The sequence below is a fragment of the Oculina patagonica genome, chromosome 6 (genome assembly GCF_052425735.1).
Source record: "Oculina patagonica isolate OP01 chromosome 6, crgOcupat, whole genome shotgun sequence".
Taxonomy (NCBI): domain Eukaryota; kingdom Metazoa; phylum Cnidaria; class Anthozoa; order Scleractinia; family Oculinidae; genus Oculina; species Oculina patagonica.
Genome location: NC_135763.1, coordinates 2742269 through 2754241, shown reverse-complemented (window position 1 = coordinate 2754241; position 11973 = coordinate 2742269). Strand labels below are relative to the sequence as shown.

The window sequence follows — 11973 nt, the reverse complement described above, 5'->3', positions numbered from 1 at the left end:
AGAACTGTCGGGACATTTTATCAAACATTACCAAACAGTAGCTTTAGCATATCATACTCGTATTTCATAATTGATATAAGAATATTGCAAATATTGCGCAAGTTTATATTTAACAATTCGCGTAAATGAACAGGGTTTACTAAAGATATTTTTGCACAGAAGTGCTTGGAATTTCAGGTGTATTTTCCAAGATAAGGGCCAAGAATTTGAATCGTGCTTACCTAAGCTTTTGGAACAGCAAGCTAGCATTTGTAAAGGAGTAAATAGGAGACCTTGAAGTGATCGTTTTCAGTTAATTATTAAACCTCGAGGTATATTTTTCAATATATTAGGAAATATTCGTACGTTTTCGAGTTTGTTGAAATTTCTATGCCACCCTTTTTGTGCAAGCGTAATTTTAAAGCGGCAATATTTTTCCAATACCTTGCTCTAGAGTAAACCCTGTATAGTACATGCAAATAAAACAAATGGGTAATTTTGCGTCTCAATTTGAATTATTGTAAACCTGTTACTAGTTTTGTACTATTTCCAATTTACTAGCGTTTTATAAAGTAAGGCTTCTTATCAATTTGTCTATAAACGCTATGCCATGGACATATGAAAACTATTAAATGGAAAAAGTATAGAATAACTATTATATTTTTAATTGTGGTTGATAAATGTTGGATAACACTTCAAATGATAAACACCCTAGAAGTGCGCTTGGCTGTGATTGGTTAAAAAACGAATTTTCATCACTGACTATGTAACATGCTAATGACGTTACGTCACATTTTTTGCCTTTATGCTGCACTTTGCCTTTCAAACAAACATTGCATGTGAATGGTTGCAATCATAAGATGATGAGTCCAGGTTCTTCAGTTTGCGATCGTACAGAACTATTCTTGCCTCTGAAAAAAATTAGAGCCTCTAATGGCCTACCACGAGCTTTGAAATACGTGGATCTAGATCTCCAGTTGCATTCAATGTGTCTCATGATTGCCCTTCATTTTGCTCATGATCTCTCCATCCAAAGCGTAAAGAACGACCAAGAAAGGTACGCATACGGGAGATTGAACACCAGCCTTTGTCACTGGTATTGTTTATGGGTGACTAGCACAATTACTACTGGTCGAAGAGTACATTGGACCATTCCGTAGCTCACGAGAGTGACCCAACCGATTTCAGTGCTGAAAACTAATACATTCAAAGGGTCTCGGATTGCGGCTGACAAATTATTAAGGGGCTCTCCACCCCCCTGCTCCTCTTCCCCCCCCCCCGCTCCTCCTCTTCCCCCCCCTCTATCCTTTCTTCTTCCATCTCCCACCTTCCCTCGCCTCTCTCCTCTTCTCTCTTATTCCTTTCTTCCGCTCCGCAAGGAGTCCGCTTCCTCAAAACAATTATTTTTTATATTTCTCGCATTTTTATTCCTATCATGGCCACACAACTACGAAAAAAAAAAAAATAAACCCCCCCTCTCCGACGATTTTCTCCACTTCTTCTTTCCTTTTTTCCCCCCTTCTTTTTATGCTTCCTTTTTCTTTACTTTGAGGCTTCTCCCCCCCTTCTACCTTTGCTACGACAACCTTTTATCGTGCTCACGGTCATTCGTCCGACAAACCTTCATTGTCATCTCCATCTGTCCACTTTGACATAGGACGGACTGGGCATTACCCGGAGTAATCTGGATCACTCCCCTACTGGCTCATCCTCTCTCCCTCTTCAGGCAGGCTCCTCCTATTGTCACTCCCGCAAAACAAAACATAATCAGGTAACCCTCCTATCTTTTTCGAATCTGCACTAATGCCTCAAAATATTATTTCCCAACTATCATCAGAAGCAGTCATTTTTTCTCTCGCTCTCGTGGCGGAACTCCAACATGCTAAATCGGCCGACTCTCAACTGTCCGCGGTTCCGCGCGTGCTGTATTTTCAAGTAATTTTCTTCTTGCCTCTACCCACCCGGGTGTATAATGGTTTCCGGCAAAATAATTCTGGGGGGGGGGGGGGGGACTGCGATGGACTAGCATTCCATATGGAGGGAGTAGAACAATTCTTACCGCTTTGCTATCGAAACCGGGATAAGCTGTGACAGTATGGGCCGTTGGCTCGAGGCTTCGCTTTTAAATAATTTATTTATAGGATTGATTTCTTTATCATTGCGCATGCTGTCCAAATTTTGATTAAAATAGTGACATTGCCTTGATGGCACAGCATAGTTCGGGACTTGGCACAGCGATCAGCGGTCTCTCCATTTATGCGGACCTCTGCGGAAGCAGCACCATTCGTATTGTCGGATGTACGCTGTAATGGTGATGTTCTTCTCGCGGCTATGTTCTCTTCATCTTGGAGTGTCTTTTGACTGATTCTTGAGCGGCTCTGAAACGGTGTTCAATGGACTATTTAGTTCATGTGCCTTGGATTCAGGCTTTCGCTCGCCAACAAGGACTCAATATGCCGTGGTGCTCAAGTTTTGAGGCAATACCTACCAATTTGCTGGAGTTATTATGGAATTTAGCAATCTGGGGATTGTTAACCGTCTAACGTGGACATAACGAGATGAGAAGCAGGTAGGCTGCGTGTGTCAATCTGCTCGAGGAGTTCATTTCAATATAGGCTAAAAATCGAAATGCTGGTACTGTGCTGATAAAAACGGTCACAACTTTTGAAATATTGAAAACGTACGGGATTTGCACATGTTGCAGATTAACGACTACTCTAGCCGGCTGTATAGGCTAGAAGTATTAGGTTGGTCCCAAAATAAAATAGCCTCTAAATCGAAGCCAATTTACAGCCTTCGCTCGAAGGCGATTAGTAGTTGTCAATACGCTCCATTTTGTCTTTTCAGGAGAATTGAGGGCAAATTGTGACTTTCTTGGAAAACTAGAAAGGTTTATGAGCAAGTTGATATAAAATTTGCGGCTAAATGATGCGAGAAATATTTTACAGTGTTACGAAAAGTGCCTATTTTTCCGGACGTTGTGACGGGGGCTGAAAGGGAAAATATTTTATGGCTCCTAACGCGGCCAGAATATCATTTCAAATCAAACCAAATCTGTTTTAGTTCTTACCTCTGTAAAGTCTTTCAGTTGACAGAGTTTCAGGCAAAATTATTTTTTACGCGAATTGAGTGGGTGTTTCTAAGAAGACGCCCTCTTAATACGGTCAAAATGTACACTGACGACTGGAACACAAGGAAGAAACACCCATGAGATTTTTTAATTACAACCGACTGACTTGTCAGAGGGATAATTCACGAGAAACATCACATTTTCCTTACTAAAACTTTTTTTTTTTTTGGACTAAAACTTGTTTAAATAAAAGCGATGTTAAACTGCTAGTTCGCGTGATACGACTGTCTTGGGTCGCGTGACGAATGTCTAGTTCGCGTGACAATTGTCTTGTTAGCGCTAGCCTGTTGGGTTGCGGTCAAAGAAAGCCGATCATAAACGAGATAAAATTTCATTATCAAGTGTTTACCCCGTCATTCATCACTCATTTAATGCAGTTTTCTGAGAAATCGCGATACTTCTTTACAGACGCATTGACGCATTCGCCTGTTTAACCGGTAAGATAAGCTCGATAAGAGAAGGCGTAATTCCAAGTTACTGTAAATGTAGCATTTCTGTTGTATTTGTTGCAATCAGAACAAGAAACCTTTCCAAAGACATCCGCTGAGGATGAAAGTAAGTCAGACAACAGGAACTCGTCATGTTCGCGTGACAATACTTGTTTGCGTGATCAGTTAAAAAAAGGAAGCCAATCACAATAGGACATGTTGACTGAAGTTTCCGTTTCAAAGAAATCACGAGACTTCTGGGAGTGCCGCTACAAAGAAATACAGCTATTAAATATTAAATTAATACTCCGGCGTCTTTATACGGACAAGCGTACAATTTAGCTGCTTTCCTTTCTGTTCGTAATTTTTTCAAGATGGATGTTCCAACTCTGATGCACAACCTGAAGGAAGAAGTAACCTGCTCGGTTTGTATTCATTTGTACAAAGAACCCAAACAGCTGCCATGTTTACACATTTTCTGTCTTGAATGTCTGAACGACTTGGCAAGGACGAGCACCCGCCATGGCAAGATCAAATGTCCGCTCTGCCAGATTGAAGTCGCTGTACCCGAAAGTGGCACCATGGAAACTCTGCCTAGCTGTTTTTACCTGAAAAATCTGATCGATATTCTGGCTATCAAGGAATGTAATACATCAAAGGTAACTTGTGGAAACTGTGACGAGAAAAGCGAAGAAGCATCTTACTGTTTTCGCTGTTCCAAGTTTTGGTGTAAGAAATGTTTGAACGCGCACAGCGTCTTAAAGGAAAACAAACAGCACAGAGTTCTTGCGCTCAAAGATTTTCAAGACAAGGACTTTGAAGATGTCTTCAAGCGACCGGCATTTTGTCCAAAAGATCTTCATGAGAAAAAGGTGCTGAAATTTTATTGTAAAGAGTGCGAAGTTCCTGCTTGCAAGAATTGTGTGACTTTGGAGCATAGTAAACATGATGTGGAACATTTGGAAATAACTGCAAGAGCGGTGAAGGACAACATCGCTACTAAACTAGACGCTGCAAAGAAATCTTGTCAGACATTTTCCAGTTACGTTCGAGAACTAGAAGAACAGTCCCGTCTCACTGAAGATCGTTCACAAATTGTAAAAGGACAAATACAGCAGACAGTCAAATTACTTATGTTGACCCTGCAGCAACAAGAACGAGACTTAGTTTCTGAAGTAGAAAATCAGACAAAAGAAATACAGCCCAAGAGCTCACGAAAGACAAAGTTAAATTTCAAGATCAACTAAAAAAGAGCGAGGAAACCATCTCACAGGCTAATCGTCTTCTCGAAAGGAGTACAGGAGCGGAACTTGTACGGATTAAATCTGTGAATGAGGTATTTCAACATCAAGACCTCCATGAGCCGCAACTGACATGCCACCAACCTTGCCGAAAGGAAAATTCCTAACACTGTCTTTTTGAAAAACCCAAAAATGACTGAAATCCTTAAAAAAACCAAAGTTGGTCGCCTTTATGAATCTCCAACAGACGCAAATCAGTGTTCAGTGGAAGGATTTCGAAGAAGCTACAGCAGGGCTGGAAACACAGTTTAATTTAATCACACGGAATTCCGAAGGAGAACAGTATTATTGCCCTGGAGACTGTGTTGCTGCAGAAAGCATGTCCGCACAAGGTGAAAAAGTTGCAGACGAAACGAGAATCGTCGACAAGAATGATGGCAGCTACGAAATTTCTTTCATTCCAGATGAAGCTGGACAGCATAGCGTAATTGTTCAAATAAATGGAGAAAAGGTTAAAGAGTTTCCACCAATTCACATAAAAGAACGATCCTTCAAGCCTGTAGGATTCATTGAAATAGACAGCATGGACAATAGAATTTTTTAAACGTCCATGGGGAGTGGCTGTGAATCATTCGAATGAAATTTTCGTGAGTGATATGGGCAACAACCGCATTGTAGTCTTAAATGAAAAGGAAGAGTTAATCAGGTCTTTTGGACAAAATCTGGTTGACATGCCAGCCAAAGGGGTAAGCATATGATAACGAAGATAGGATATTTGTGGTAAACAGACGTAGTAATAAAATATTGCTTTTTAATTCAAATGGAGAATTTGTTTCAACTGTTAACAAATCTGAATCGCTTAAAGAACCCCGGGGAATATCGCTAGATTCACAAGGAAATATTATTGTTTGTGATACGGGAAATAAGTGTGTAAGGTTGTTTTCGCCTGAAGGAAATATTTTTAAGACAGTAGGGGTGGGTTGGTTGCACATGCCATTCGACTGTTTGTGTCATGAGGATAAAATCTTCGTGTCGGATCGCGAGGCTCATGTCATTAAAGTTTACAACAACAATGGGAGATTTTTATATGAATTTGGCAAACATGGGGCCGGGGATGGCGAAGGTTAAATCACCCAACGGGACTAGCAGTGGACAAAACAGGACACCTTCTGATTTGTTCAGAAAGTAACCATAGGGTACAAGTTTTTACATTAGATGGAAAGTTTGTCACCAAGTTTGGTAAACTTGGAGAAGGGCTAGGACAAATTGAGCGTCCTACCTCTGTATCTGTACTAAAAAGCGGTCGTATTGTCGTTTGCGAGTTCGGAAATAATCGTTTACAACTGTTCGCATAACTTTTGTCAACAATGTCCTTCTGAGAAGTTTGATTGACAAATGTAGAGTTTAAAATGTGTAAATGCATTGAGGATCTGACGAGATTTTGTTAATGTAGCTTTGATCATACCCTGCAAAGTACAAAGTAACTCAATTTAGTGTAGGTTATTGAATTTTCGGGTCACTGTCGATTAACAAAACATTTTTACTGATAATAATAAAGTTCAATCCTTGCAAGTAGTTTTTTATGATCTTTTATTGTTATAGTATATTGAATGTTCAATTATATATAAGCTTATATAATCAAATTCAAGTAATAGAGTTAAATAGATAGTAAAATAACCCAAGGGAAAAAAACGATCCTGAACTGGGCTACTTTCATACATTTCGCTCGTTGGGATTTGTTTTCGTGGGGCCTCGATCAAGAACATGATACAAATTATTTTAGATTTAATACTCTTGTTTGTTAAGTACTTAGTTTATGCTTGATTTGCTTTAAGATAAAAATCGTATCGAGAAAGCGCAATTAATGCTACACCCATATAATGAGGTCTTCTCTGATGCGAAAACCTTCTTAAACTAGTGATCATTTTACCAGAAAATTTTTGGCACCAAGTAAGTTCGTTACATTGGGGTTCTGCAATGTGCATTTTTCCTATGTAATTGTTGAATAATTGACTTACATGTAAGTCGTAGATGATGTTATTTATGGCTTAATCAAAATAGTATTGTATGATTTAAGTAGAGAAAACACATGTAATTAAATCAAAGCGATTAATATGAGTTGTACCCTTGTTTTGAATTGATTGGTTTCAGTTTATATTTACCAACACAGCCAGTTGTAAACAAAGTAATTGGCTGCCACATCTTTTGTGTTGCGTGACGCTTATCTCAAGTCCATGTAAACTTGGGAAGTGGCCGTTTTCAGGGCGGATGTGAGCCTCGGATGTTAGAGCTGTTCCCCTCCGTTATTTTTCTTTTAACATTCGCCAACTCGCCAACTCATCGGGTAATGGCAGTAAAATACTTGTTCGCACTATAATTGTCTAGCTGGTAAATAAGTAAAAACTGTCAGATGTTTTGATTTTAAGAAATCAGCGCGGAGTTCTAGAAATTTTGTTCAGAATAAGTGAAAATAACGATACGAAGTAAGTAAATTTTTTAAGTTCTTGTATGAAAATTTCACTTCATAACAAAATGCTTAGTAACAAAAATCGAATTTCAATTTATATCTGGTACCATATATATAATACTCGTTGGGAATATCACGCAAAGGTGACTTGTCTTTCATTGTGAGAAGTGCTGAGAAAGTTCGCGTGACATTCTGATGTCATCGCGTGATGCTTCTTATAAAAAAATAGATACATTCCATAATTACGAACTGCTGATTAGTGTTCCACTCAGTGGTCTCTAAAAAATCACGGTCGTACAAACTGGTATTTTCGTCCTTTTTAAAGTCTTCAACGTAGATGTTCCAATGACACGGGCTTTGATTTCTGATCAGCGCTAAGTTCTATAAATACGATGACGCTCTCCCTCAGCGCGGGAAAAAATGAGACTAATTTAATACGCCAGGTACGTTATCATTTCAGAAAAAAATGTTTAAAATAAATATAAATTTCTATTCAGCCCATTATAAAACGCTATGGATATCACGCAAGGTAAATTTGTCTGACTCTTTCATTAATCAGAGAAGAAAGCTCTCTCTGGTTCGTGTGACATTTGTCCAGTTACATCGCTTGATACACCGATAGAGAAAGCCAATCAAAAACGAGATACACTTCTAAATTAAGAACTTTGAAGTTTGAACACTGCAGTGGAATTCCAAATTTTGGATTCGAGAAATCGGGATTCTACTGTACATATACCTTGTCTGAACAATATTCTCACCCAGAGGGTCTGGGATTGCGACTGATAAATTACTGTCAAAATGTCTACTGACGAGTGGAACAAAAGCTAAGATTTCAACTGAAAAATATGCTGTCTCGGCCTTAAAATTCTCACGGACAACTGTCAAATATCCATGAGATTTTAAATTACAATTGATACTTTTTTAACACACCCTTTTTAAGAAACACCTGGGGCTACTTCACGATTTTTTTTTTTTTTTTTTTTTTTTACATAAAACTGTTTGGATTAAAGCAATGTTCAACTGCGGGTTCGCGTGATCACTCTCCGGTTCGCGTGACAATTGTATGGTTCGCGTGACTACTGTCTGGTTCTCGTGATATAAAGTTCCGGTCAAAGAAAGCCAATCACAAACGACATAAAATTTCAATATCAACTGTTTACCCCTTATTCACGCATATAATTAATGCAGTTTTCCGAGAATTCGCGACATTACAAACATACGCGTTGGAATAAGAGCATTAATGTTGTATCCATTGCAATCAGAAGAAGAAACGTTTTCTAAGTCATCCGCTGGGGATAAAAGTAAGACAAGCAGTAGCTCGTTTTTCATTGCATTTACTTCCTTTTAATATTGGAAGTACAGTGCAGGTTCGCGTGACAATTGTCTTTGCGTGATCAGTTAAAAAAAGAAGCCAATCAAAATAGGACATGTTGAGTGAGGTTCGTTTCTAAGAAATCACGAGACTTCTGGGAGTGCCTCGACAAAGAAATACAGTATTAAATATTAAATTAATACTCCGGCGTCTTATCGGACAAGCGTACCATTTTCGTTCCTTTCTGTGCTATAATTTTTTTCAAGATGGATGTTCCAACTCTGATGCATAACCTGAAGGAAGAAGTAACTTGCTCAGTTTGTATTCACTTGTACAAAGAACCCAAACAGCTGCCATGTTTACACATTTTCTGTCTTGAATGTCTGAACGACTTGGCAAGGACGAGCACCCGCCATGGCAAGATCAAATGTCCGCTCTGCCAGATTGAAGTTGCTGTACCCGAAAGTGGCACCATGGAAACTCTTCCTAGCTGTTTTTACCTGAAAAACATGCTCGATATTTTAGCCATCAAGGAATGTAATACATCAAAGGTGACCTGTGGAAATTGTGATGAGAAAAGCGAAGAAGCATCTTACTGTTTTCATTGTTCCAAGTTTTGGTGCAAGGTATGTTTGAACGGACACAATATTTTAAAGGAAAACAAACAGCACAGGGTTCTTGCGCTCAAAGATTTTCAAGCCAAGGACTTTGAAGATGTTCTTAAGCGACCGGCATTTTGTCCAAAAGAGCTTCATGAGAAAAAAATGCTAAAATTCTATTGTAAAGAGTGCGAAGTTCCCGCTTGCAAGAATTGTGTGACATTGGAGCATAGTAAACATGATGTGGAACATTTGGAAATAACTGCAAGAGCGGTGAAGGACAACATCGCTACCAAACTTGACGCTGCAAAGAAATCATGTCAGACATTTTCCAGTTACATTCGAGAACTAGAGGAACAGTCCCGCCTCACTGAACATCGTTCGCAAATTGTCAAAGGACAAATACAGCAAACGGTCAAATTACTTATGTTGACCCTGCAGCAACAAGAACGAGAATTAATAACTGAAGTAGAAAATCAGACAAAGGAGGCACAAGAAAATTTCACAAAAGACAAAGCTAAATTTCAAGATCAATTGAAAAAGAGCGAGGAAACCATTTCTCAAGTTAATCGTCTTCTCGAACGGAGTACGGGACCAGAGCTTGTAAGGGCCAAAACATCTGTGAATGAGCTATTTCAAGAAATCCAAGAGCCGCAAGGTTTGCCACCAACCTTGGAAAGGAAAATTCCTAACACTGTCTTTTTGAAAAACCAAGAAATCTTTGAAAACCTTAAAGAATCCAAAGTTGGTCGCCTTGATGAATCTGCAACAGACGCAAATCGGTGTTTAGTGGAAGTTTTTCAAGAAGCTACAGCAGGACTGGAGACACGGTTTGAAGTGATAACACTGAATTCCGAAGGAGAACAGTACTATTGTCCTGGGGACTATATTGCTGTGGAAATCATGATGTTCGCACAAGGTGCAAAAGTTGCAGGCGAAACGAAAATCGTCGACAGGAATGATGGCAGTTACGCAATTTCCTTCATTCCAAATGAAGCTGGACAGCACAGCGTAACCGTTCAAATAAATGGAGAAAACATTGGAGAGATTTCACCAATTCACATACAAAAACGATCCTACATGCCTGAAAGATTCATTGGAGAAGAAAGCATTGACAGTAAGGAATTAAGAAGTCCCTGGGGAGTAGCTGTGAGTAACTCGAATGAAATATTTGTAAGTGATAGAGACAATAACCGAATTATAGTGTTGAATGAAAAAGGAGAGTTTATTAGGTCTTTTGGACAGAATCAGGTTAATGCGCCAACAGGAATAAGCATAGATAATGAAGGTAGGACATTTGTGGCAAACAGAGATAATAACAAAATATTACTTTTTAATCCAAATGGGGAATATGTCTCTACTGTAAACAAATCTAGACCGCTTAACAACCCCCGTGGAATATCGCTAGATTCACAAGGAAATATCATTGTGTGTGATACGGGGAATAAATGTGTAAGGTTTTTTTCTACTGAAGGGAATATTTTAAAGACAATAGGAGTGGGTTGGTTACACATGCCATTTGACTGTTTGTGTCATGAGGATAAAATCTTCGTGTCGGATCGTGAGGCTCATGTCATTAAAGTTTACAACAACAATGGGAGATTTTTATATGAATTTGGCAAACGTGGGACCGGGGATGGCGAATTGAATCACCCAACGGGACTAGCTGTGGACAAAACAGGACACCTTCTGGTTTGTTCAGAAGATAACCATAGGGTACAGGTATTTACTTTAGATGGAAAGTTTGTCACCAAGTTTGGTGAAATTGGAGAAGAACTGGGACAAATTAGGAGGCCTACAACTGCCTCAATACTAAAGAGCGGTCGTATTGTTGTTTGCGAGTTCGGAAATAATCGTTTACAAATTTTTGCGTAATCTTCGTAAAAAAATGTTGGAGTAACACTGAAAATGTTGTAGCATTTTAATGGCCTGCAAAGACTTGTCCTGTTGTTATATATGTATGGTGTTAAGGAACCGAAGTGATATTGTTGCATGCATTGTGCGATCATCTCAAAAGATGCTTGGCTCGTCGGAACCTTGATACATGAGATATATAATTCTTATTGATGTACAGTCCATTTTTTCAGTCGCACTTCATCTGACCCTCCTCGTATTTTGTTCGAAATTTGAAATAAGTTTTTATCCACCATCCGTGGAAAACCAGTTGTGAGCTAAGCTGACTATAATGTAGATGTATGATTAAGGTGTAAATTTTTAACAAATTACAAATAAATGAGAGTGTATAAAACACAATGATAAAGTGAACGAGCGATAAAAACCATTTTGAACTGGGCTTTATGTGGGCCACGATCAAGAGCCTGGAACAAGGTTATATTTTAGAATTCTAGTTCATTCGATAACTAGTTAATACTAACTTTGCTTTACGATGTAATGTACAGTGCAACACTGATGTAACAATTGTTGATCTAACAAACAAACCAGTTGCCAGTAAACTGGCGATCATTTCACAAGTACATACATTGACTGAACTGGGCTTCAACATGCACCGAGTGAGTGAGTTAAATTGGTGCACAGCACTGTGCTTATGTTAAAACTTTGTTGCTAGCTTTATCTAATTCTTTTAGTTTCTTTGAAACAATTTACTTACATGCAAATCGTAGGTGGTGTTTATTGCTTAAATCAAAAGAACTTTGTACGATTAATTATTTTCCTAGTAGAGGAAACACATCAGTGAAATAAAATTATAATAAAGAGATTACGTGAGTTGTACAGCTTTGATTGGTTCTTTTATAAACCAACTCAGCCAGTTCCAAGCAAAATGTTCTGACTAAGAATTTAAATTTAATTTCGATCCGG

At 38.7% G+C, this 11973-nt stretch overlaps 1 protein-coding gene and 1 pseudogene across 1 annotated transcript; both read left to right on the top strand.

The window, feature by feature from the left end:
• The first annotated feature begins 3876 nt into the window (after window positions 1-3876).
• LOC144656892 (E3 ubiquitin-protein ligase TRIM71-like) lies at window positions 3877-6896 on the top strand (annotated as a pseudogene).
• Window positions 6897-8427: 1531 nt separating this feature from the next.
• On the top strand, window positions 8428-11077 carry LOC144656933 (E3 ubiquitin-protein ligase TRIM71-like). Its single transcript, XM_078517192.1, has one exon. It carries the CDS (start codon window positions 8824-8826, stop codon window positions 11029-11031), a length of 2208 nt encoding a protein of 735 aa, XP_078373318.1. The 5' UTR covers window positions 8428-8823; the 3' UTR covers window positions 11032-11077.
• The last annotated feature ends 896 nt before the right edge of the window (window positions 11078-11973 follow it).

Coding starts and splice junctions, on each gene's coding strand:
- LOC144656933 (XM_078517192.1), top strand. CDS start 8,824: ATGGATGTTCCAACTCTGATGCATAACCTGAAGGAAGAAGTAACTTGC.